Source organism: Neomonachus schauinslandi, chromosome 3, assembly GCF_002201575.2.
Source record: "Neomonachus schauinslandi chromosome 3, ASM220157v2, whole genome shotgun sequence".
In the NCBI taxonomy this organism is placed as follows: domain Eukaryota; kingdom Metazoa; phylum Chordata; class Mammalia; order Carnivora; family Phocidae; genus Neomonachus; species Neomonachus schauinslandi.
Window position 1 is genome coordinate 56,556,525 of NC_058405.1, and position 27,909 is coordinate 56,584,433.

At 40.0% G+C, this 27,909-nt stretch overlaps 1 protein-coding gene across 3 annotated transcripts in view; it reads left to right on the top strand.

The window, feature by feature from the left end:
- LRCH1 (leucine rich repeats and calponin homology domain containing 1) overlaps positions 1-27,909 on the top strand; it is a 191,099-nt gene that overhangs the window by 120,086 nt on the left and 43,104 nt on the right. For all 3 annotated transcript variants that reach the window (XM_021697827.2, XM_044913553.1, XM_021697828.2), the window contains exons 4-11: positions 7,475-7,580; positions 11,853-11,989; positions 12,710-12,837; positions 14,012-14,075; positions 16,982-17,087; positions 18,911-19,038; positions 21,530-21,597; positions 24,065-24,151. In XM_021697827.2, the coding sequence (XP_021553502.1) occupies positions 7,475-7,580; positions 11,853-11,989; positions 12,710-12,837; positions 14,012-14,075; positions 16,982-17,087; positions 18,911-19,038; positions 21,530-21,597; positions 24,065-24,151 (824 nt within the window). The remainder of the gene's footprint in view (positions 1-7,474; positions 7,581-11,852; positions 11,990-12,709; positions 12,838-14,011; positions 14,076-16,981; positions 17,088-18,910; positions 19,039-21,529; positions 21,598-24,064; positions 24,152-27,909) is intronic.

The following is a 27,909-nucleotide window of genomic DNA, read 5'->3' on the forward strand; positions in this document are numbered from 1 at the left end:
GGACCAGCCACATTTCTCATGCTCAGTAGCCACGTGCGGGTGGGGCAGCTCTGTAGCTTGTGTTCTTTAACTGTGTGAGCATGCATGATCTTTGAGAAAAGCATTTATTTCTGACCTTGGTGAATATTAAGTTAGTTGCCATTATCTAACCACAAGAGGGGACTGGCCTTGCTTAAGGTCACAGACTACAAAAAGATTCGTTTCCGTTCCGTTCTTATTTATCTTTCATCTCTTTTTGCTTAAAATAGTAGTGCTACTGTAGGTAACCATGTCAAATGATTTTTAGCTATCAGTTGGAAAGACATTCCCTGGAGAGCCTGGAGTAATTCTAGACTTGGTTGGGAGACTTTTTGTTTTATAGCTACATGGTAACCAACTTGTTAAAAAATTTGAGAGCCACCTCCTCCCCACCCACCCCCTCAAGCATTCAGAGTACCTTAAGCCAATTAAGTGCTGATAAAATCACTCCACTTATCAGGCTCTGAGCACTGTTTAGCTATTTTGGAAGAAATATTTTTAAATTTCACATTAGACTCAAAGAGTATCCTAAATGGAGTTGTAAACCCTCTTCTCTTCCAAGTGTGAGTATTCCAGAGTCATCACTGGCCTGAAAAACAAAAACAAAAGCACCTTAGCTGTCTGCAAGAAAGAAGAAGTCCTCTCTAATTTTTAAGAGGAACTAAAATTGGAAAACACCATCTTACCATCTTATATATATCACAGTTATCTGAAAATAAAACAAAAAGCAATGCCATGCAGAGATCGGCTCGTCTAGCCATTTGAGATTGTGCAGAGAACAAAGGAACTCAATTGTTCCTCCTTCCATGAAGAAGCCATTAAGTAACATCTACTGAGATGTCCTTTTTTGAATCCATAAGAAGCCAGGATAGAGTTCCATGTTGTTTCAGATGCAAGAGAATTTAAGGAATCCTAGCTCTGTGGAGCTGGCCCCTCCAGGGTCATTTCTGATGGGAATGATCTAGACCTTTCTGACTTTCTTGGCCACTTTGAATTACTTCTGTCTCTCTCGTACTCTCAGAGCTGTAGCTGTAATTCATATGTTGCTTTGTAAGTCTTTGTATCTGGGTGTTCTTTCTGTAAGAGAAAGAAAAAAAGCCCTGGCGTTTACTGAGCACCTACTATATGCCTGGCACTCTGCTAGGTACATGACATGGATTATTTTGTATAATCTTGACAGTAACTCAGCAAGGTAGATATCATATCCATATTCCGTAGACAAATTTGAGTTTCAGAATTACTTACCCAAAGCCATGGGGCTATGGAGTGGTGGAGCTGGGGTGAAAACCAGTTCTGTGTGATGAAAGCCCCAACCCTGTCAACAGCACCACACAGCTGTGCTTGCTGCGTCTTCTTCTAGATGACGTGTCTCATGAGAGGGGCCATGTTTTGTTTGTTTGTTTGTTGAGTTCCTGGTTCACCTTGCATTGGTTTTCCCATTAAAGTTGGGGCAGAGCACAAACAGCCAAAAGTGAATCAGGGAATGAATGTTACAAAAATAGGGACAGTGTCTGTCTGGAAGTTTCCTCACGGAGGACCTACAGCCAGTCAGGGAAGGTCAGTAGAACATTCTGGTATTGACTAACCCTTATTTCACTCATTAAAACCACATTAACATTTGGAGACATGGTTCCTTTACTGTCAAACCATGCCTGAAGGAAAAGGCATGCTGAATATTTGGTAAGAGATGCCATGTGAATGGCCTGTGTTATAATTCCCAAACACCTGTGAAGAAAAGCACACCAAGTTAGAGCACAGTGAAGGTGAGTTTCCTCATGGTTCCCTATGCATGCTGACGTCCTGGGGTCCAGAGGTGCTCTAGCCCTTGTGTGGTTTCTTTCAGTTTGTCTTTCTCCAACTCAGGCGGTGAAAGTTGTGGCTTCCAGCTCTTACCTCCATGTAAGGGAACTTAGCATCTGTGATCCAGAAACCTGCTCTTACCACTGAAAAGCTAACAGAGCCCTGACACAAGTAATAACGATTGAAAGGTGCATTGTCTGGCTCTGACTAGACAGCTCATTTTTTATTCTCTTTTCATGAAATGTTTGTTTGTGTGGGGAGTTTGAATTCGAGCATTGATTATAGACAGAGGGTGTATTGGCCTGCTTCTGAGGAAAATCCCTTCTTCATTTTCATCCATAGCATTCCAACCTCTGGGCTAGGTGTAGGGGAGATATAAATTCATGTATCTGCCATAATCATTTTTCCATTTGTAGTCTCCGGAGATACCTCCTAACGTCTCTAGTTTCTGTGGGACAGTTGGATATCCATGGCTTGTTTAAGATCCATTCTGCTGAAGAGCATTGGGGTAGGACAGATGTTTGTGGATATGTGAAAGGGTGTGAAGTAGAGTTTTATACTGGAAGAAGACATCCAGTAAGCATTGGGAGGTGGTAATTTATCATACCAGGAGTTGCTTGAAAAAGTCTTGAGTTTAATGAACATATTGATTTTTCTTAGAAAAGTTCTGACTACAGGCATTGAGGTTTCTGATTGCTAAGAAATCAAAATTGACATTATTCCTAAGTGAGTTAAGTATCTGTCTTTCAAAATCTCTTCATTATTTCTGTTGTGATAAATGGATTTTCCCAATATCCCAAGGAAATTTGAATTTTTTTAATCTTGCCACTTCTTTTTACATAGGCACAGAGAGGTTAAGACATTTACTTAAAGTTACACAGTGAATCATACAACAGACATTTCCCAAAAAAAGAGCGTGATCCCATGATGGGAATTAATATCTTGAATTTCCTGTCAGAATGTTCGCATTTCCTCCAATTAAATAAAGAGCTACATTTATTATGAAAATACGACTTCAGCAATTGTATAAGCACATTAGGTTTTTGAAAACCGGAGAGTCAGAGCAAGGTAGCTCATGAGAATACCGTGTGCATTTTCACAGGGTGGCCTGGTCTCACTGGACATCTTCCCTAACCAAGATCATCTTGACCCAATACGCAGTAGACATGTTGGTTTTCATTAGAGGTTACTCCTTAAAAAACACTTTGTTTTTGTTTTTTTAAATATTATTTTCTGAAAGTGAACATTATCTAGCTTAATAATCCCTGAATTAATCTGATGTTTTAAATCCTTGTCATTTCTGCATCCTGAAGGTAAATTAACAACTAACACTTAATAACAAAAATCTATTAGTCTCCAATGTGCATTAAACACTTCTAGAGACTTCCTTTATTGCCTGGAAGGACTGGCATGAAATGACTCTAAAGTTTCTCCTTTGGTTACTTAAAAACATGTTGATTAAACCAGTGAGAAAAAAGTATGTTTTAAGTCATAGTTAAAATTTTCTATTTTGTTTTTTATCTCACTAACTAAATTAGACTGGCTGGTCCATAAAAACTTAAGTTTGAGTATTTATGTTAATATTTAATAATTAGGTTCATTTCTGTATAAAAAAGAATTAGTAAATATTTATGACATGTTTGTGATTATTTCTTTTTGGCCTGCCTGTACATTTGCAATATTATAACAGTAAATATATGGTAATTTGATTCACTGAAGCTTGCAATCATTATTTTCTAAGATATAGCTTAGGGGCTAATAGACAATTCAGAAGGGATTCATTTGACTATTCAAAGAAGCCACTGAATCTGGAATTCATAGCTTGGGAAATTCTCACTAAATGCAGAAGTATGAGGCATTGGTGTTATTTATCTATTAAATTTATTTTCCTAACCGTTATCTTTTTAAAATGAACTCAGAATTTTAAAAAACCATACCTTAGGCTAAACGTGGACAGACGTGTGCTAGAGAACTGGACCATTCTAGGAATATTGCTTTTTCATGTTCTAAACTGAAACATCTTACCCAAAGCATTTAGACTATTATCCTCTCTTTCCTCCTCCTCATTCCCCAGCTAATTAAGACATGGGGGGTTTTATTTTTGTGATGAAATTCATGGCTCTTTAAAATTTAGCAAGGTTCAGTAACTGGGAGACAATCGAGTTTTGCATAGTTTCTACAGTATTGATTATACAATAGTGAAAAAAGTCTTTACCTCGATTTCATGCTAAATCTGCCTGGGCATTTTCCCCTCATTATTTTGGCAGGACAGGAAATAACGGACAACAGAGTACTATTAAAATAACTTGGCCTTCACTATACACCCTTCAAAATGTGAATGGACAATTGGACTTTGTGTTTCTAATTGTCTACAGATGTCCTGTCGTGTAGGTCAGAAGGAAAAACTCTTTATCATTATGTTTTGTTTTGTTTTTTTAAGTGTCAATTGGGTAACCGCTTTCCTTACTGGTAAATAAGCATTTAAATACAGCTGAAGGGAGTTGATTTTCCTTGATAAAGCCATTATGTTAGAAATATATGTTAGGAAAAAATAAATCCCTTATATTTAGGGAACCAGGCATACCCTTTCCGGCTAACCAGAGGGTAATCAACAGAATGCAAGGTGAATATAGTTCCCTCAAAGAAATAGGATAAGACTGAATGAGACTTTATGCTGTGAATAAGCTGCCTAAATATTTGTTATCTCTCTTTCCCTCTCTCCCCTCTTTTTTTTTTTAAAGAGTGATTTTTGGAGGGCGCCTGCGTGGGTCAGTTGGTTGAGTATCCGACTTGGTTTAGGCTCGGGTCGTGGTCTCTGGATCCTGGGATCGAGCCCCGTATCAGGCTCCATGCTCAACAGGGGTCTGCTTGGGACTCTCTTTCCCTCTGCCCCTCCCCTCTCTCAAAATAAATCATAAAAGAAAAGAATGATTTTTAAAAGAATTCTGTCCTTGAAACTTCTGAAAATTGTCAGTTTCATATCAAAAATTTGATTCCCATAAACTGCAAAAAGGGTCTTTTCTCGTGCGGTCGCTCACAGACTTATAAAAACTTACTATAGATGTCAGAAACATAACTTCTCTCTAGAGACGGAAAATTCCCACTATTTCTTCCCCCATGCCCCCTTCCCTCCTGCCAACCATCACCAGCGTGACTGTGCCTGTCTGTGAGCCCAATAGAATGGTTTAATCTCATATATTTCTGGGGCTTACATGCATACACTTTATGTGAGGGCTCTTCTAAAAGAGAATGGAATGGTACCTCTTGCTTATTTGTGACTTGGTTGAGGCGAAGAAAGACAAAGATTTCATTGAAAGGATTTGGTTGTTGATATCTGTGACTGATCAGATGCCATAGTAATTGGGAAAAGGTAGCATTTCCCTTTTTATTTCTCATATATGGAAGTATATGCTGAGAGGCAGAATTGTTTACTGACTCAGTGAGGGGCTCCAAGTGACTGAACAAATCTCTGGACCTTTTAATTCTATAATTACTTCCTCCGACTTTTATTTCTCTGAAGATATACTTGTGGGTTTTTGTTTTTGTTTTTAAACACTAGGGATGTTTTTCATGGAATTTTATGTGGCCTTTCTGGGCCAGGAGTGATGCATCAACAGCCAGCCTGGGGGTGATGTCCTTGAACACCTAGTGTTGTGAGCCTGTCACACGCCACCTCACCTCAGTCCGATGCAGAGCACCGAGCGGTACCACGGCTGATTACACTGTGTGCAATCTACAGCCTCTACAGCGGGCTGCTCCATTCCCTTTAGCAGGAGTGATTTTATTCCTCTTTGGCAAGTGATACTATTTAGCAGCCTTGTAACCTTGCCAGATTGGTGGGTCACCTGAGGATTTTTAGATGAGAAGAGATTAGAGGGCAGTGATCCCCTGCGTTCTGCATAGTCCTGCTCTTACATGAGCCCTGGGGTTGCTGGGGATGGGTCAACGGTGAATTCTCATCTGAGTGAATGTGAAACTGCTCTGCTGCCTTGTGAAAGGGGGAATTTTTGCAGGTTCACAAGTGATGTGGGGAATTTAAAGACTCAATCTCATTGGGATCAAACCTAGCCCAAGTATATCTGTGATTCTGCCATTTCAAGCAAGACCTGCCAGGGATTGGTGTGTATGTTGGAGCATCCTGGGGTTCCAGCTGTGAGGCAGAATGAGAGTGTCAACATGAATGGACTTCAGAAATTTCATCCAATATTTATTGATCTCTTACTTCATACCTGGCATTCTGCTCGGCACCAGGAAGATGGAGTGGATAAGACCCGGTATCTTCCATCTGGGAGCTCACAGGCTCATAAGAGAAGGCAAATGTGTGAGCATATGAATACTGTAATAGTTTATGCATAGGGCCACAGAGGGAAAAGTGGTCATTCTCCCTGGGTGTTAGTTCAGAGGGCGATAAATGGGAGAAACCTCCACAAAGTTTCAGAGAGGAGCAAGCCTTGAATTAAATCTTGAAAGAGGTAGGTGGGACAAGAGGACAATATTGGGGAATGGCATACCAGACAGGGAGGAGCCTGAACAGGTTTGGGACCATGAAACACCTTGGCACACGCTGGTGACAGCAGTCGGTAATGACATGGCTTGAGGACGCAAGGGAGGGCTTTCAGAGAGATGGTGCTAGAGAAGCAGACCTGAACTGTGTGTGGCTTCTGGGCCCTGCCCCAGAGTTGGAAACTTTACCTCATGGGTTTCCCAGGAGCCGTTGCAAATGTCTAAGCTGGTAACTGACATGGTGAAATGCACACTCTGGCAGCTCTGTGAATGATGGATCTGGGAAGCAGACCCATGTAAGGAACCATTCAAGGAGACCATTATAGTGTCTCATGAGAGAGAATGCTGCTCTGGACTAGAGAGTAGCTGGCGTGGGGGGTGAGAGCAGAGCAGAGCTTCCAGAGAAGGAGGAAGAGTGGATGGGGGAGAGTATAATAACATTGTAAATGTCATAGCTTTCATTTTGCACGTGTCAAAAGGTGGTTCCAATCAACGGTTAATGGGATATCAGTGTTTCAGTGCAAAAAAAGACATCATCCACATGCCCCACAGTCTTGCTTATAAAATGTACTTAAAGGTGTTTAGGCCCACAATATTCGCAGCCTTCCAGTAAGAACTCCATCTTACATAAATAGTGCATCCCAAAAGATGCATTAATAGTCATAGGTTCTCACTGTAAAATGTGTTTGGTAAGTAGGATATGTAACCTTCTATTTCAAGGCACTGTGGGATAGTGGCCTGACAGTGGGTGGGCATTCGTTCCAAGTGTTAACTGCCTTGGACACCTGACGTAACCTCCCTGAGCCTCGTTTTTCTGACTGTAAATATTAAGCTGTGAATACTGTCTCATGGGTTCGAGAATTATGAGATTGAAGCACATGAACGCAGCAGGCGCGAGGCCCTCAAAGTAGCCCCCGAATGCTCCAGACATCCTTCCTTTCTTCTTTTTTTTCTTCCTCAAAGGATGTTCAAAATGGTGCACTTTCTTTTTCTTCTCTGTGCTAAGCCTTACTTGGCCAGGGATGTACAGACCAAGATAAAAATGTACTTGAGTAGTTGTCCTCATATTTAAATTCCTTAAGAAGGTTTCACATGAAATGCTTGATTTCCTGGAAAAGGGTGTTTATCATTTCTGCCTTTGCCTTTGATGCAGGACGTCAGCTGCAACGAGATCACGGCCTTGCCCCAGCAGATAGGTCAGTTGAAATCTCTACGGGAACTGAATGTCAGAAGAAATTACCTTAAAGTTTTACCACAAGGTAAAAAAGAATAAAGCAGGAGATGTTTATTCTTTTTGTTTGTTTGTTTACTTATGTGAAGAAGGTAGTTTGTCTAGTCATGTTTGGGTATGCCTAATGATATTAATTATTAATTAATTATATGAATATGAATTATATGAATTTCACATGCTGATACCAGAAAAGTTAATATTCAGCTTTTAATTTGTCTCGAGGAGTACAGCAATGCAGCCATTCCCCCATATGAGGCTGTGTGTATGTTAGTTTGCTCAGGCTCACGTAACAGAGTATTACAGATTGAGTGACTTAAACCACAGAAATTTATTTTCTCACAATTCTGGAGGCAGGAAGTCTAAGATCAAGGTGTCTTCTGAGGCTTTGGTCCTCGGCTTACAGATGGCTCTCTTCTCCCTGTGTCCTCACATCATCCTCCTTCTGTGTCTCTGTCCTAATCTCTTCTTATAAGGACACCAGTCATATTGGGCTAGGGCCCACTCAAATGACCTCATGTTAACTTAATGACCCCTTTAAAGGCCTTATCTCCAGATACAGTCACATTCTGAGGTACTGGGAGTTAGGACTCCAACATAGGAAATTTGGGGACATACGATTCAGCTCATAACAGGAGGCAACATGAGTTGTTTTTGGTATGTATGTGTGATGTTTTGGAATGTCGAGCCAACACTTTAGGTGATGTGCTTGGTGTTATAGATCCAGCTGTTAAGATTTCTGGCTTTGAGCATCTGGTCACCCTAGTTGGGAACCACCCCTCGGTCTATAATACATGCTTCAGGTGAGGATTCTACCCCTGCTGAGGTGGTACTTGGACTAATGTCACTGGTAGTTTTGGTGAGTCTCCCAAAGGCCAGAAGCAAGGATCCTCCAGAACCTCAGCGCTGAGACTGGTTGCCCTCTCAGACATCCCTGCTCAGGAGCCAGACTCAGGCAGACCCTTCCCTGCACCTGTGGGCTTCTACAGTATGTCCCTCTGAGACATCGACTCTTGAGTTCAAATAAAAAGATACATTTCTTCAGAAAGTGTGCACCATTAAGAACTTTGATAAGCAGCTTTGTAGATAATGGTGGATCTGAATTTCCTATTTTGGGATTGTTATTTGGACTTGAATCAGAATGAGTTGATGAGCAGAATACTGAATGCTTCCCCCAAAACGTACTCTGGTTTTCAAAGATCGCATTGATTTCCATCGGTTTCATTTAAGGCCATGAGGCATACCGGGTTTCAAATATATAATTAAAAATATACCTCAAAGCAAAAGCATATATTTGGAAACAAAAACAAAAGCATTTGGTTAATCTGACACAACTGCAGCTAGTTGAGAACTGCCTGATTTTTATTATTCTGTTCCTGCATCTTGATCTTTGGTTTGAAGGCAGGCAGATGAAGCTCATGGAAGGGAAAGAACTTTATAAAATGCAATGTGCTTTATAGATGGGAGGTTTGAATGCCTACCTGCCATCTGTCACCTTTCTTGCACTGACCAGCATTTTAAAGAAGTAGAATTAGAAACTGTCTCAGCGCAAGGATGTACTACTTTATTGCTTGAGATAACTTGGTATGAAAACATTGATTTTTTTCATTCTGTCATTGTCTAATCCATTTTGAATGGATGAAATTGTTTTTCTTGGTTGGAGCAAGTGCAAAGGGGAAACACTCTTACCAACAGCACATTTCTAAGCATTTAACCTTTTGTGGCATTAAAGAAAACTGGCCTCTAAATGTAGCTCTCATGCTAATCATTGAAAAATCATTACAGAACATCAGATTCTCATTTTCAAAAGAAAAATGTAAGAGAGTCATTTCACGGTTGCCTGTAATAGTCTAGAAACGTGTAAACAGTGTGTCTGCAAACCAAGGTTTTTCTTTCTCTCAGCACTCTCTATGCTCTTACCTTAAGAGCATTCCTTTCCCTTGAAAAGATCAGTTATACATTTCTATCCTTTTCATAATTGTGTTTTCTCAGGTTTAATATTTTAAAATATATTCAAAGCTAAAACTTCAGTTTACTGGAAAAATTTTTTTTTTTTTTTTTTTTATAACTTCCTGAATATCAGGTTTCTTTTTTGCTTCACTCTGGAGAACTCTATTAACAAAAGAGCATTGATAGTGCTTTCAGGCAGTGCATTTAAAGATTTTCCATATTGACTTGTTTTTCCTCTGTGAGTACCCCTCCCCGTATGCTTTCAATCTGAGGAGGGAAAACAAGTCTGTGGCCTAATTACCCATATCAATTTTGTGGTGCTTTTACTACAAATACTGCAATGAGGAGACCATATTTTGTTTTTTCTAGGACCAGAATGGACAGAGTTAAGATTAAAGGAGCCAGTCATTGACCTTCTTTGCAACAGAAGATTCCTTGGGATTTTTTTTTTCTTCCTCCCTTTTCCTGCCTGGTTTCTTTTGACCATTTCTGGGCTGGAGTTATCATCACCCCTCACCCCCACCCCCATTTTCTTGTTAGGAAACTGCCAGGCTCTCGTTTTCCTAAACTAAGATGGTAGTTGTGTTCCAAACTGCAGTTAACAGGAACAGTCATTATAAAAACCATTCTTACTTTATTTACCTTATTTATTTAAGTTGCCTCTTCTCCCCTTCCTGCTACGGCTGCCAGGAACTTGGCCCTCAGTCTTGCTTAAAAGTCTTCACTTTCAGCGGCAAAGACTTGCTGAAGATCCAGACTCCAGTTAGATTTTGCCACTAATTTGCCAACCTAAGTTTAGTGAGTAAAATTAACAGTCTCAGAGATGGATTAATATCACTAAGGGTTACAGCAAGGAGATATTCGTCTCGTATATAAATCCCTCTAAGCCTTAGCCCTGTTTTAGAAATAAACTACGAAGTGAAAGGGATCTTACTTTCCCTTTTCCTTTGATTTTCTTGTTTTGCTGTCCTCCAGGTTCTCTTCCTCCCTCTCTCCTTCACCTTCTGCTGCTCACAGCAAGGCATCATCAAGGCAACCTCCAGGATGAGTAGGGTGTGAGGCAAATCATTCACCCCGCTGTTGGGGGTAGGGGGTGGGGACTGGGTTTGGGCAGTGAATTACTCAGGGCAATTGACACAGAGAGCTGAGCTTGGGACCTGCGGAGGTGGATGCTCTTCTGCCTTTCTTCTAGCACTTGAGCCAACTTGACTCTATTTTTTAAATACAACGTAATTCACTAAAGCATGAAAGAAGGAAAGTCCCTTACACACCCAGAGGCCTAGAGCCAGGTGAATAGGAGAAGAGATACTGGTTGCTAAGAGCATCTTTATTTGTGGAACTTGAAGTAGCATAGCTGAGTCAGGTGAAAACCCTAGGGCATACTAGGGGGAGAGAAGGAATTGGGTTAATTCTCACTGCAGGTCACTTTATATAGTGCCTGCCTATCCTCCACTTTGGAACGTCTTGCGTCTTTGAAAGCACTGTATTTCACCCCTTATCAAGTCCTGTAATAAACATGATGAGGCCCCTTCTGACATGACCCCGCCAGAGTGTCTCACGCAGAGATCTTAGCGGTTTGCCGGTTTGCCCCGTGTCCCTCTACATGTCTGGTGTCCCTCAGCCTCTTTGCTCTATGGAATATATTTGACTTCGTTCCTTGTAGCTGCCAGTGTCGGTTGGAGTGCTTGAAATTACTGAGTGTTTACTATGCCACTGGGTGGGGATTTTAAGCTAAATATAATGTTCTGTCTTGTTTGTGGAGCTACAGAAGACTTTTTTAAAAGCAGTAGAATTGAGCCTCATCAAATCAGGATTACAGGGTGCACTGCAAAATTCTGAATTAGATAGCATTTAGTTTTTAAAAAGTGGAATTAAAAAACCATGGACATATTTCTTGTAACTAGTTCTGAGATTATGCCAGCCCAGATACGTTGACTAGATAAGAATATTTTATGATTAGCACATTGTTCATAAGCTCACAATTGAAGTTAAAACATAAACATGTCCTATGAAACCTAACCCTGTGTGGTATGGCTTATGTGATCGTTTTGCTGGAAGAAAGGCTTTTCTAAACAACAGATACTGTAAATGTCAAGTGTGTTTCTAGCTCTTACCAGAACTAACAACAATTTAAAATTATTGTGCTCTCCATGAAAGATTTCCCCCTCCCCTTTAGTAAAATATTTTATACGCATACCACATATTCCTGATGCATACCTTGCTTTGATTATGCTAACTGATATTTTTCCTGGTAAGCAGAGAATTAGTGTTTGAATGTTTAGCCATTTAATCTTATTGCTTTCTGAATTTGTTCTTTTTCTTTTTCTTTTTTTTTTTCCCCCCTGTTCTTTAGAACTAGTAGATCTTCCCTTGGTAAAGTTTGACTTTTCCTGCAATAAAGTGCTCGTGATTCCCATTTGTTTTAGACAGATGAAACAGCTGCAAGTATTACTACTTGAGAACAACCCTTTGCAGTCTCCTCCGGCACAGGTGAGGGATGGCAGCGAAGCTGTTTCACCATGGGATGTGCTATCAATCCTGCATGGGAAACTCTCAGCAGAGCTGGGCCTTTGATATTCTGCTGAATTAATATTGTTTTAGACATGATCACAATCTCCGAAAGATGAAACCTTGGGTGAATCCGACTACCATCAGTTGTCTTCTGCCACGTCCAGTCCGTTCACCAGCGTTCCACTCACTGTCTTGATCACTCTAATCCTAGGATTATATGTTTGATTAGGTTAGCATTTGTACACACATTGGAAACGCCTTCATGGAGTGTACGGCTTATCAAAGGAGTAATATATTCCATACTTTCATGTGAGCTGAGAAATGGAGTTTAAACATTTTCACATATGATTGTTGGTTATTTAGAGATAAGTTACAAGTTCAGCTGTTAAACTGTGTGGGAACAAAATCAATCCTTCCAGAATTGGAAAGTTACCGTGTCAGGTATCTGACTTCTCTACTTTTTTACACTATTTAGACTTAGACACATTTCTGTTAGGATGGTTTTCTATTCAAAGTAGAATTTGGAAGAAATGATTGCCTAAATTCTCATGTGTTTTGGAGAGGTCAAATTTGGCGTGTATTTTTGAAGTGTTACTTAAAATGAAAATGCAAAAATTAAATATACAGAGCCTCCATGTCGAGTGTTTACATTTTGTTTTGTCATTGAAAACCAAATATGTATTATTAATTTCTCCATAGATTTGCACAAAGGGCAAAGTGCACATATTCAAGTATCTGAGCATACAAGCATGTCAGATTAAGACAGCTGACTCCCTTGATCTCCACACGATCGAGAGGCCACATTTCCACCAGCACGTGGAAGATAGGTGAGTGTGACTGAAGTCACTCAAAGCCCCGGTTTAGAATTTGCTGAGGCTGGGGCCTCCAGGTAGGTAACTCCAAAAATCCCTTTGCCTCACTTAACCGATGCAGATTTATACCTCAAGTGTTTCAGCATTTTGGAATAAGAGAGAGTAAATAGGTGCTGTTGATAACCTTTTGGCATCTTGCAAATCTTATCTTCCCTATTCTAGTCAATAATCAGTCTTTCCTGGGTACTGTGTGTGCTGTGTGTGCATGTGGATATGTATACGTACATACATGTATGTTATATGCATATATATATATCCTTATAAATGCAATCTATAATATAGATATAGGTATTTTTTACTTATCAGAAATAAGTCAATTAAATTAAAATTAATTAAATTTAATTAAATTAAAACAACCGTATCAATCTCAGGCATGTCTTTTTAATTATTAATTTTTAATCTGCCTCCAGAACATTGTTAAGAAAAACTGCAGGTTTTGTTTTGTAATTGTCTTAAAAATGCAGCATGCATAGTTTGTGCCATTTCCTTTTTGGAAGTGTTAGAGTCCTTTCACATGCCCTTGGCCTTTCTATGGCATAAATTGGGCCTTGAATTGTCAAAGAACAAAATTCCCACACTGAACACAGATTGTTTTGAGGGGCCTTCACTGCAGAGACCTTTGCTTCGCTTTTTACTAAAAAACATGGTGACTTAAAATCTCAGCCTACTCTAATGGTACCTTTTATATAATACTTAAAATATGTATTCATTATTTTATTTTTATAAACGTCAAATTTGTTTAGTCACTGGATAAAAGCTTACAGAATTACTGAGAGTAACCACATAAGAGTAAAAGCCTCTTAGAAAAGGTAAAAGCAATTAGACAGTTTTTGGTTTTTTAGACACTAGAATCCATAAGATAAGAAAATTGTTAACTGTTTCAAAGAACAGGCTACTTGGTTAGAGTAACCCTGAACACAAAGAATTTATCTTGTCCTCTGTTTAGAAAGAATATCTGATTATTAGGCCCTTGTCTCCACCTCCTTTAATTTTGGGCTGATTTGTTGCCTTATGGTAATAATAAAATTTGTATAGCAAAAGTCATTATTCGAAATTGATGTATCTTGTTGTGAACTTTGTGATTTCAATTTTTTCTAAATGGATTCCGTACTGTTGGCATCTATCCCAGCAAGAAGGATTCTGATTCGGGTGTCGGAAGTGATAATGGAGATAAACGTTTATCTGCCACAGAGGTAAAGTTTGTGATTAGTTTTTTTTTTCTTTCTGTGCTAGATAAATCTGCCTGCATTCCTGAACTCCTCTGTGGTAAAGGGCATTAATGCATCTGTGTGAGAATGTGTGATTATGTTCGTGAAAGCAATTTGAAATCCTCCCAAGTTTTTAGCTTTTGCTGCATATTTAATATTTTGTAAGCATCCCTATTCCCCTTCCCCTTCCACCACACTCCTCACATTACCTAGAATATTCTTGAATGTTTCATAAATATGAAATGACGAAGAGTGGTGTGCAGGTGCCCATGAGGCATTTCTATAAATGTGTTTGTTTCTAAGTGACAGAATAATTTAGGAAAAAAGTTATTCGCATGCATAAATGTTCAGGACGCAAATGTGCATTGCATTTTAGCAGTTTACCCACAGGAAATGCCATTTTAAGTAGCCATAATTTTTATAGCAGTATTTGTTTTCCTGAAACTCTTCGATTGTGTTCTTTTCAGACAACTGGATAAATTTGGGTTATTTGTAAGCTAAGAGGCCTCCCACACTAGAGCTTCCTGAAGTGGTTATAAATAGCTCATTTAGCATATTTATGTCACTTATAGTTACAGTCCCCAAAACCTTTCACTAATATACCATTAAATGGGGTTTCTTGAGCAGGGGAGCTGGAAGGGATAGCTGGGGTAAGGGATAGATGAATCATCAGGTCTTCTCTTCTGAGGAAATTTATTGAGTTTTTGTAGGTATTGAGTTTTGAAACATTATACTACTCTTTGAAGATGTAATTAATAAGTCAATTACCCCATTTAAGGAGTTCACATTTGTACTGTGTGTGACTCCAAGAAAGATGCCTTTTCCCTGTTCTCTTCAGGTCTTTGAGGGTTAATATGTAGCTAAGATATTTGCATTTATTTCCTACGAAATGCTTTATAAAGCAATGTATTAAAAAGTTAGGATACCTTAAAATCTTTCTAATACAGAACATTTCAAAAGGAGTTTGTAGGCAGAAAGAGAAGGCCAATTTCAATAAAAGAAAATTACTCTCATGAAGCCACATGAATAGTTTACTGTAGCTCCCTGGGGGAGAAAATACTCAACACATTGCTTTATAAGTTGTATTTAATTCAGCCCCCTTAGCTTTATTAAAACTCCTAAGTCCCCTGAAATGTCCCATTATTTCAGAAATTACTCACCCTAAGCTTATTTTCTATGAAATTAAAACAGACTCTGCTTTATCCTTTATCTGTTTTTTAAGGATAATTAAGTTCATTAATAAAACATCACACAAAGAACTTCATTATCCTTTTGTTCTCACTTAATACAAGTAGCATGCTAATACCATTCCAAAAGGAGGCCAAGGGTTTATTTCCTCCCTTTTAACTAGACGCATATCTTTGGAATTTTGCTAAGTTTTTAAGATGGGAGGAAGGTGGCAGGAAGGACTAGAAAAAGGGTTATATTCGACAGAATCAGTGCATGCTTCTTCCCTTTGGCCTTTTTTTTTGTCTCACATTGTAGCCTCGTTACCTGAGGACACCTCCAAGCAGTTTGTGTTTTAGAAGGAAAAGGGCCTTGAGTTATCCAGTGTAGCTTTCTATTTTCACTTTGTCTGGCAAATACGTTACCATCTATGGTCAGTTTCTCTTGCTCCCCACTTCTGTTTCATTGTGGCATTCAGAAAGCACATCTCATTCCCTTTCTTTGGCTGTTGCCCTTGTCTGATTGATTTAGCATTTGTCTCTAAGAAGTTTAAAACATATTTTTGTCAGGATAAACATGCAAAAAAAAATTGGCGGCCGAATCTGAATGAGTATCTGTTGAATGGATGAAATGCACACTTGTTTTGTGTCAGTTTCTAAACAATTTGTGCACGTGTCCAAAGGTAAATGAACACTGAACTCTGAAAGTCACGGCTTCAGGAATTTAGGAGCAGCCCACGAGTCGCTGAGATGTGTTGTGTGGAGGTTCATGATCCCTGTGATTTGGAAAGCTCTTCACTAAATAGCAACACGAAAATGGAGACATAGGAAAGTAAATGAGGCTCCATATTTCATCAGTCACAGAATCGTAGATTATCTGAATAAACTTCATTAGCTAGTGTGGGAAACAAGCCCCCCAGAGACAACTGACTTTGATTACCAAATCGAAGGCTTATTCTGAAAACTGCACAGAACACATGTCCTTTTAAGCACTACGGTCATTCAGCACTTTTATGTATTTGATGCAGCCGAAATGCCTATATATTCCTCAGTCTCACACAGGGAAATAAACCGGAGCTTCATGTTGCACATAAGATGCACTGTGAATAAATGAGATATTGTCACAGATATTGCCCGCTTTTGGTGACTAGCCCCATGAAACCTTAATGTAGTTTTGGGAAATTGGTGTTGTCGTCAGGTTTCAGAGTACCGTTACTGTGACAAGGATTGATCAGTCAGTCTTAGGGCTAGTGTGATTGTATATTTAGTTACTCCTTTGTTCCGTCAGGTATAACATAGTCCTTCTTAGTGCTTTGACTATTGCTCTTAGGTTGGAAATGCCATCAGGTACCTGACAAAATTTCAGCTCAAAACATATGTACAGAGAAACACTTGAGTGTTAGCTCAGTGAATTTTGACAAAGTGGAACACACCCACATTGCCAATGGCCAGTACAAGAAACAGAGCTTTACGAGCACCCCAGAAAGCCCACTCACACATCCAGCCTCCAAGCCAAGAGTAGTCACTGTCCTGACGCCAAATGCCACAGATTAGTTTTGTCGGTTTTTGAACTTATGTAAGTGGAATTGTTCTTTGTATCTCATTCCTTTTACTCAATATTATGTTTTTGAGAATTAGCAGTATTTTTTTTATCACGTAGCTTTCTCTTAATCTACATCGATAATGCTTGTCCCGCGAATGAAGCAGTGCACTGTTTCTTTTCAGCCTTCTGATGAAGACGCTGTTAGCCTCAATGTGCCGATGTCGAACATCATGGAAGAAGAACAGATCGTCAAGGAGGACTCCTGCCATCGCCTTAGCCCAGTTAAAGGTGTGAGAATGAAAGATGGGGAGAACGTGCTTGTTTTAAGTTTCAAATATTGTGTTTACAATCGACACAAATAGGGCCTTGGTAATAGCTAAAGTTTATTGAGCATTTCCTGTGCACCAGGCTCTGTGCTAATCTGTGAAGGTGATCTCATTTAAAGTTCAGAACTCTGAGATGGATATTCTAATCATCTCCATTTTACAGGTGAGTAAACCAAGGCTCAAAGAGTTTAAGTAACTTGCCAGTGATCACACAGCTAGTAAGTAGTAGAGTGGCTCTCATTTTGAAGATTTATATACCAGCCTTTAAATCCATTCTTGGAAAGCAGATATTGATGTATAGATACATTAGGCAACACCAGTTGTTGGAGCACATAAAATCCCGGATCTCATTGGCTTAACATAGTCCAAATCAAGTCTGCATGGGAGTTCATGATTGACAGGCAGCTCCCCTCCAAGCAATGATTTAAAGGCCTAAGCTGCTTTCATGCTGTGACTCCACCATCTTTAACACAAGATTTCCAAAGTTCCCAAGTCCTGTTTTACGGCAGAAGCTGGCCAAGCATGGAGGCTTGCTCACAGGAGGTTTTTAGTGAACTGAGCCTAGGAGTGCCCATCACTTATAAGGTAGGCTTGGATACGTGGTCACGTGTGAAGATGGGAAATGTAGTTGAGATGTGTGCCCAGGAATCCACTTGACTTTAGACAAGACGGTTGACCTTAATTTTCTCACCTTTAAGTGAGGTGATTAGATTAGGTAATATGTAAGGTCTTCAGTAGCTCTCAAATTCTGTGGTTCTCTAACAATCACCAAGTGATCACTAAGTACTTTATGTTCTATATACCTTGAAAATCCTAGCAATATATTTCATGTCTTAGTGAGAAGCCCTCATTTGATTACATTAGGGCAGTATTTTTTTTTTACTGCTCCTGTTTATTCAATGATTTTTAAAGAAAATACTAAAATTTAATGATTTGTGGCAGAGATGATTTCATTTAGTGTGAATGATTTGTGTTTAATGATTTGTGGCAGAGATGATTTCATGATATATGAACAGTGTAGAACTAGGTTAATATACAGATTATCTCCCTAATAGTTTAAAAATGCTCTCATTAGTGATGGGAGAGCTGTGTGAACCAACTCAATGTCTAGTGTTTGCTTTCACTTTTTACCTTCAGGTTTTTAAATTTAGCATTTACATGTATGTGAGGTTATGACTGGAACCATACATTGTCCAAAAAAAAAATCACTGTATACTCTATGCAAAAATAAAACTGCCATTTTATTAGCTTAGATAAGCTGTGTGACATTATACAGTATAGGAGGTAGTGTCTTAGGCAAATTTTTAAAATAAAAGAATTACATAATTTGTCACCAGTGAGTTTTTTCCTCTCTGTTCTAGAAGTGAGTATTCTGCTGGATAGGAGTCCTTAAAGGTGGCCCTCCTTGGTTCTTTTCAGTTTGCAGATCATGGAGAAGAGATCTGCTTGGTGTTCCTTTTGCCTCTTTCAAACGTGCTTTCCTCTGTTTCTTAAAAAAGTTATAGGAGATTTCATTTCTTTGTTAAGGGATGAAGCCATAAAGAGGCCTTAACTTTCCAGTTCACCATGGCGGTGGGGGGCTTTCTATTTCTTTTTCTGTTTTTCCTCCTTTATTCATCTTTTCATCCCACTTTTCAGGGAAGAGAAAAGTTGGGTCATTCATAGACCTCCAGAAGAGGCAGGAGCAGTGACTGAAAATAGTCCAATGGTATTTGAGGGCCGTCTGTGCTTTGCTCATCTCTTCATGAAACCATCTTTTTGTCTTTCTCTACATTTTCCTAATAGGGGACTCTCATCAGGAATTTCAACCAGAGCCTTCCCTTTTGGGTGACAATGACAACTCAGGAGAAGAAAGAGACCAATTTACTGATGGAACAGATGTTCTCCGTTCAGAATTTATAACCTATATTAAGGCAAGTTGAGGATCCGCTGATTTTTAAAAAATTTCCTTCTGTTTGGTGCCTTAGAATTTAAGTTCAAGGTTACCAATCCATCACCTAAATGTCAGCTTACTGCCAGTTTCCTCCAGTTTCTATACCTTCTTAAAGCTTGGGGTGTCTATTTTCTGAAGGTAGGAGCTGGTCCCTGTCATACCTCTCTGTGTGTCTGCTGTACATGTGTGTGATTTCCTTTATATTCAGTGATTACTTAGCTTTCCACCTCTCAGTGCAAGTTGGCAGACATGTCAGCATTACTATCACCATCCACTAAAAGTTAAAATAGACCGTTTCACGTTCTTTTCCATGTATTCTAGGTGAATGCTTTTCTTGAGAGTATGTCCATAGTGTAAAGAGAAAAGTGGAGACTCTTAAAATCTAGAAATGAATGTCCTGTCTTGGAAGGTCACTCTGAGGACACTTATTCCTGAGCTCTTATCCTTGCACTGAGGTGTTGAAAGGTTGGATGAAGTCACTGTGTTTTCAGGTTGAACCTTCATTATAGTAGCAGCAAAAAAGAATAGAGAAAAACTAGCCCTTTGCTAACGCTCGTGGTGAAGGCCCCACTTTGAGACATGATTGGTGTGTTTCTGCCAGTCCTTCTGGCTCAGATTGTGGCCCCCAGGAATCACAAAGATAATTGGATAAAATTCATTTTCACTGAGGCTCATGAGAATGATGGTCCCGGGCTTCCTGTGGTAGAGCCGGTGTGAGCTCCAGGTGCTCGTCCTTATTTCCTGAGGTTGGTGCTTTGATGGCTGCTGAGCTGGGTCCGAATGAGAGGGCAGAGCGTTGCTTTGTTCAGCCTCAGCTGGGAACACACACATATTGTGGACTCAAGGTTTTCACCGCTCTGGAGAATCCCCACGAGTATTGATTTATTGATTCATTCACAAATGAATTTTAGTGAGTAGGTAAATTCATAAAAATGGGACCCACAAATAATGAGGATGAACTGTACAACCCTGTAACTTAGCAAAAGGAATCGGTCAGCCCTGTTTTGCATATTGGAAAAAAAGTGGTGTTTTATACTATTGGCTATTCTTTTATTATGAAACTGAAAATTAGAAGGAAATACCCTTGGCTCCTGTAGTTGAAACCCAACAACGAGAGATTAGAACATGTTTTCTTGCTCATTTCTGGTAGTATATTTTCACCCATGAATTTCACTCTTATTTGGATAGTGACACAATAATTTTGTGTTTACTTTACTAGGCACTATATCTATAATTAATAAAAGTCTGAGTGTTTTTTAAGCCAGAGGCTGGCATCCAGTGCTAGGCACCTCCTCAGAAGAAGACTTTTCTCAGTGATGTATCTGGAGAATGGGCTGGGTCTGAGACAGTCCTTGGGTCTGTCTGTTGTTCCTTCCTTGCCTGAGGAATGTACTGCCCTTCAGCGGTGGCTTCTTTTCTAGCTGTAGGCTGAGTTAAGGCAGCATGGCTCTGTGTCAGAGCTGACAGTGGACAAGAAGCACATGGAAGTCTTAGCAGTGGAATGCACTGTGCTAACTAAGCCCGTCACAACGTTCATCTGGGAAAATAACGGTGTATGTGGGGGGGGGCACATTTCAGTGAGATCTGGGTGCGGTATGCGTGAAACTATTAGATGCAACTGGAGGCGTTTTCTGTGTTCATTATTTTACACTTTCTTTTTCCTCAAGGATACACACACGCACACACGTGTACACACACACACCCGCCTCCTCTCACGAACAGTAGAACGCGCTTCCTCATGTGACCGACGAGCCCAACTAACAGAGGAATCTGAACGTGAGGAGGTGCTAAGAGGGCAATAAGAAATAGAACTTTACATTTCTGGCTCTTAAGTTAAAAGGTACTTGGGTCCTGGGTTAGGTTTTTTTTTTTTTTTTTTTAATTTTTTTTTATTGTTCTTTTTTTAAATTTTATTTTATTTTTAATTGTGGTAAAATACATGTAACGTAAAACTTACCATTTTTGTCATATTTAAGTGTGCAGTTCAGTGGTGAGTACATTCACACGTCGTGCCAGCATCACCACCGTCTGTCTCCAGGACTCTTTTCATCTTGTCAAACGGAAACACTGTACCCGTTCAACTTTAATTTCCCATTCCCTCCTCCCCTCACCCCTGGGAGCCACCATTTTGCTTTCTGTCTCTGTGAGGGACTCCTGTAGGTCGCTCACAGAGCTGGAATCTTATGGTATTTGGCTTCTTGTGACTGACTGACTTCACTGAGCAGAATGCCCTGCAGGTTCACTGTTGTAGCATGTGTCAGAACTTCCTTCCTGTTGAAGGTTCAGTGACATTCCGTTGTATGTAAAGATCACATTTTGTTTAACCATTCATCTGTAGATGGACACTTGGATTGTTCCCACCTTTTGGCTGTTGAGAGTAATGCTAGTGTGAACGTGGCCTAAGGGCAGGGTTTGACTGTGGACCGTTGATAGCCAGTGGCTCTCAGAAGACCCGTGTGTTCTGTCCACAGGATAGGGCTGAGGACTGTGAAGAACTGTTACGGATAGAAGAGGACACGCACTGGCAACCTGAGGGAATGTAAGTACCCAGGGCCTGGTTATGAGCCACCATCCTGTAAAGTTCATGGTTCAAGCAGAAGGCAGCCCTGTCATGATAGAATTTTGGTCAGCTTCTCTTTGGGCAAGCTGATAGTCTCGCCCAATGTTATATCAATAAGTTGCAAGTTTTTCTCTGTCAGATGCTTATTGTCACAGTACAAGGTCAGACCCCTTCCTTGGCCTAGAGTTTTATCTGACTGGAGGCTGTGGATAGAATGTGATTCAGGAAATTAGGTAAAATTCCTACACTGGAGATTCTAGCTTACTTCCATTTGTCTGAAGAAACCAACACCTGGACCCAGAGCAATATATAGTCCCAGTCACGCTTTACCTTGAACTGTCTTCAGGTTCAAGATCTGAGAAAACCATATGCCTCTCACGTCTTGGTCCCATGTCTAACAGTTGTAATAGATAACATTTATTAAATGCCATGTGCTAGGCACTGTCCTAAATACTTCGCAGGTAGTAACTCATGTCATCTTTACAACAATCCTATGAGATAAGTTCTATTGTTATCCCTCGTTTCACATGGGACAAAACTGAGGCACAGAGAGACTGTCCTAAGGTCCCAGAGGGCTGGGATTGAACCCAAGGAATCTCACATCAGATAGAGATAGCCCTTCAGCTCGATTGCATCTGAGGATTTCCTTGGCCAGCTTTACAGGGGAGGGCATGAGTCATCTATCAGATGATGAATGATTTCCAGGGGAATTGAGCTTGAACCATGTGGCATACAGTAGATTTTTGGTTCCCAGGATTTTGTTTTCCATGATCTGTCATGTAGGCCTGGATCTTCCTTCATACCTTGGGAGGGATTTCCCCTGAGTGAGGATTTACTATATTGTTAAAAAGTTTCTCCACTTATGGGCGCCTGGGTGGCTCAGATGGTTAAGCGTCTGCCTTTGGCTCAGGTCATGATCTCAGGGTCCTGGGATTGAGTCCCGCATCGGGCTCCCTGCTCCTTGGGAGCCTGCTTCTCCTTCTACCTCTCTCTCTCTCTCTCTCTGTCTCTAATGAATAAATAAATATATATATGAAAAAAAGTTTCTCCATTTAGAGAAACACATTGGCTCATGTTCTGTAGTGGAAAGCAGTAACCATGATCAGATCTTTTCTGACCTTTAAAAACATTGCTAAGTTCCTTTCAAATCACTGTCCAGTATTATCAGCTATTCATTGAATATATTTCTGTAATGTCAAGGAGGACTAGTTTGATTACAGAATCATAGAATTATGGGGAAAGAGATTTTATAGGGAGAGTGTTTTTTTTTTTTAAAGATTTTATTTATTTATTCATTAGAGACAGAGAGAGAGAGGTAGAGGGAGAAGCAGACTCCCAAGGAGCAGGGAGCCCGATGCGGGACTCGATCCCAGGACCCTGAGATCATGACCTGAGCCGAAGGCAGACGCTTAACCATCTGAGCCACCCAGGCGCCCAGGGAGAGTGTTTTTTTAAACTATAGCTGACCCTTGAACAATGCAGGGGTTGGGCGCAGTCAAAAATCTGCCTATAATTTTCAATCCCCCCAAACTTAACTACTAATAACCTACTGTTGACCCGAAGACTTACCAATAACATAAACAGTCGATTAACATATTTTGTATGTGTATTATATACTATATTCTTACAATAATAACTGATTTTCCCCTGACTTTTTCAGTACTTCTAGGCTATGCAGTTCATCTGTGAATTTTTTCAAATTGTTACAAATCTCTAAAAAATTTTCCAATATATTTATTGAAAAAAACAAAAACAAAAACCTGTGTATAAGTGGACCCATGCAATTTGAGCCTGTGTCGTTCAAGGGCCATCTGTCTATAAAGCTTTGGAAACCCCATTCATAATCTTATACCTGTTGTTCTCAACCTTGCCTGTAGAGCTTAATAAAAAGCCCAAGCCCCAGTATCTGGCTTGGCATTTTTTTTTTTTAAGCGCCACAGATGATTTTGCTGCATAAAGAACCTGCACTGAGAACCACTATCCCCCAGTGAAGTCCCATATTGTATGAAAGCAATAAAACCGAGCCACATTGGTTGCTCTGGAGCGGGAAGAGCCAGAAGTCATGCAGACCTGCTGCAGCTGGGCACCCCTGTGCAACCCCCACCCCACCCCCCCCCCCGGGCTCATGAAAGCACAGTGTGAGAACCACCCAGCCATTCCGTTGCCTTGATTTTATAGAGGAGCAGATGCAAACCCGTGGGCATCGAGACTTTGTGTGAGCTGCTATTTTATAGCAGAGCTGGGCTTCCCCCCCCCCAGTAGCCCCACCTCAGCTGCCCTCTGGCAATCCACTCCACAGGGAACTGACACCTGTTCATTATCGTGTTGAGCTTGTCAAAATCATTTTTATATGTTAGATGGATTTTTATACGTTTGCTCTTAAGAATCTGGATAATATCCACGTTCCAGTAATCATTTTCATTCTTATGCCCGGTTCATGCTACAGAATAAGTTCATCCAAAGACCAGGACATGGATGTAGTGATGATTGAACAACTGAGAGAAGCAGTAGATTTGCTGCAAGATCCCAACAGGTATGCGTGTCTTTCCTTGGCCCAGGGTTCATGTGTGAATAATGTGTACTAATTTATTGAGTATGTTATCTCACCTTTAAAAATATTTGTACGCACCGCTTGGGTTCAGTCTAGCCACCAAAAAAAAGAGAATTTCTCACAAGAGCCATAAGTAAGAGTCACAGTTCTGGAGAGATTGAGATCATTTCCTACTTTTGCTACTCCTTAATGAAATTTACTTACCCTTCATGACATTCATATGGGGATTTTTGGTATAATTCTTAGAAAACAGAAATATGATAGAAGTGCAGATTTGATATTGCCTAAGATTTAACTCCTGACTTAGAGAAATATCAGGGATATTTTCCAAAAAAGAAAGATTTGTTTTATCCAATACTATCATATTTGTTTCTGAGATGCTAAATATATGTTAACTAAATAATATATTTCTAAAGATTTGGGTCACAAGATAATTTTTTTAATTGAATTGGTCATTGTCAGTAATAGGCACTATATGCAGGAGATCTATTTTTTGGTTTCTTTGCAAAGGATAATGGAATTCCCATGGACAAAATATTTTTCAGTAAAACAGTATACCCGGTGTCAGGTCCTAACTACTTTAGCACTAGAGAAATATACCCCAAGCTTATTCCTGGTAAACTGTTTAGGGGTCCTGGAGATTTAAATATGAAGATGATGTGGTCTTGTAATATGGTGAACATGGAAACCACACCACATTTTGGGAATTTATGACAATGGTGGTTAGTGCGTCCCAGAGTGCCAGTGGATGGGTCACCACCAACATCGGCTGGCCCTAAAAGAAGAGTGACGGGTCAGTTTGGTTGGAAATCTTCAGCAATTGATTTGAAAAGCATTTCGGTTCTGCAGACATTAATTGAGTGCTTAGAGCGTGGGAAGATCTACCGAGTGCACCTCGGGGGGATATGAAGATGAACAAGACACAGCCCTTGCCTTCTAAGAACTTAAACTGTGGTAGAGATTGCCTTGAGTAGATATTTGTAAGTGGAATGGATTTAAGTGTTTTAAGTAAATGCCTGGCCACAGATGGAAACAGGGAGGTGGTTGGGCTGGCGTCTGTGAAGCCTGGGATCGTTCATCTGGGCCTTTAATAACTGGCCCTTTCAAGGAGAAAGCAAGTTCTGGATTGAATTAAAGGCTTAGGCAAAGGCAGGGAGTCACAGGGAGTGGAGCGGGCTTGGCACGGTTCAGGCAGAGATGATCTCTCCCTTCGCTGTGGAACGTTCGAAACACAGGTACCCCGACTCCACCTGTGAGGCTGGGGGCTGGCCATTTCCACTTTTCAAAAGTACTGCCAGCGCTTCTGATGCATAGCTGGGACTGAGACCCCGCAGAGGGGCAGCGGGATGGTGCTGAGGATGCCTTCGAATGCTGTGTTGAGGAGCCCAGACTTTATTCTGTATGTAGAGGGAGGTAGTGGTGGGTTAAAAATAGGATTATTTATGTTGCCAGTTCTCCCTAATGTTTGGCTCAGAGCTTGGCTTATTAGTGAATGCCTAATCAAGGTGTATTCCTTAAAGGGCTGAGTTTCACATCCTAAACCAGGGGAGTCAGTGAGAAGAAACAGGGACAAGAGAGAGTGTGTGTGTATTGTGTGCATTTGTGTGAAATTATAAAGAATGGGGAAGCAGCCTGTCCGGTGAGAAGAACAGACTTGGGATCCGCTGGCTGCTGGTTCTGAACTCAGCGCCAACACCGTTGATCTGGGTAAGATAGAACTACTCTGCACGCCAGTGTCCTCATCTATAAGATGAGATCCAAATATTTACTTTTTAGGATGGTGAGGTTTTGAAATATCTAAACTGTTAGTAGGAAAGTAAATTGGCAAAACCATTCTAGAAGACATCCTAGTAGTATGTGGCTATAGCCTATAAAATATATAAACTTTTCAAATAAATTCTAAAAATTTATCCTGAGGGACAAAGAGATATGAACAAAGATTGTGAGGGGGAAGGTGTTTTATAGCAAATATTTGGGAAAAGGGAAATAATCCAGTAGTTTGGAGATACTTAAATATAAGTATTAATAAGATGGACTATAATGGGTCTGATACAATGGTTTTTTTTTAAAGTTTCCAGTATATTTTAGAATGCTCATTTTATAATATTCACTTTAAAAAGTATATAAAATACAAAGGTTTGATCCCAATTATACAGACAGAATTAGGTCTCAATCGTGTCAGAAACCTAGAAAAAATTAAAACTAGAAGGAAATATATTACAATGGATGTTCTTCCGTAGGTATTTCTAAATTCATATTTTTCTTTAGATTATATAAATTAGAGATACTCAGTGGTAGGTACCGTTGTAGTTCTTCGGGCGATCATTTGAAGTGGGTGGTGAGAACAGTGGGAAGGAACAGTGTTTAGATCTGAGCCCCTTCTCATTATTGGAGATGGGGAAACTGGAGGGACAGCAGGTTTGAAGGGAGGACGTTGGGGTCAGCATAGGACACACTGAGTAAAATCCAAGGTGGCAACGTCCACTCTGCGGCTAGGTGTTCAGTTCTGGGGCTTCGAGACTTAGGTTTGGAAGTCATTTTCACACTGTGCTGCAGTAACAGAGCTATCTAAGGAGGATGAGGTTTCCAAGGGCAAACGTATCAATGGGAAGGGAGCGTGAGTCCAGGAACGAGCCTTGAAGACATGATGTGACAGAGACACAGCCCCAGTTGGGCTCAAACTTCATACTGTTTTAATACTTCCACCTTTTACATTTTATATCACTCCTCCAATACACTTTTCTTACAAATTCGAGATTGATTAATACGTGAACCCCGAAGTGAAAAACAACAGCCTACTTTGTCCACCAATAAAAGTGGCTTGGGAATGTGGGACTGGAGCCCGGTAGTACAAATCCTACTGACCTGGAGGAGGGTTCCCAGCCCTGGGCCTTTGTTTTGCCTTCCTTCATGAGAAGTGGGATGAACCGGGAACCTCAGGATTCAATCCTCTGTAGCTTGGAAATGTTTGAGGCAATGAGTTGCCAAGAATGTTGAGCAAGTCAGAATGGTGGGTGTGTGCCTGAGTTGTGGAAGAACACAGCCCTGAGTAACTTTCCAAGAGCTAATTGATTTACATCTTTATGGAGTGCTATTTTAAAATGCATTATGTTGTAAAACTTTATATGGATTTCATTTCCACCCTTTAAATTATCCACAAGACCTTTGGCTGCTTTAGGTCTTTGTTGTTCATCCTGAAATAATTATCACAAAAGGACAGTTCTAATATATAATATTCTGTGAATCAGTATAATAGTAATATAAAAAGAGTCCTGCGTGTGTTTCTAAAAAGAGAGGGCACTTCAAGGGGTCACTTATTTCTAGCTGCTTGGGACTGAATATTAATAATAAAAACTTTACATACATACAGGGATTTTCCTTTATCTCATATTTCATAGATCCAAACTTTTTGTTGTTTGAGTTAAGCCACTGATTATAGGATTCAGTTTTAGAGGTTTACCTTGCATACAACCTTAACATCAGAAAAGCTAGCTGAATATTGGTACCGTATTTTGCCTTTATCTTGGTTTCTTTTCTTAAGTATTTCTGATTATTGGTTTGATAGCATTTTCAATAAGCACATATAATGTGACTCATCCCTGCCTTTGAAGATAGCCTTGTAACTTTTATATGACTTACAGCAATTCCTGGTTTTACAGATCTTAAAGAGAACTCAACTCTTGAAATTGCCAGAAATTCAGAAAATATCTGTAAGACAATTTCACAAATAAAATTGCACA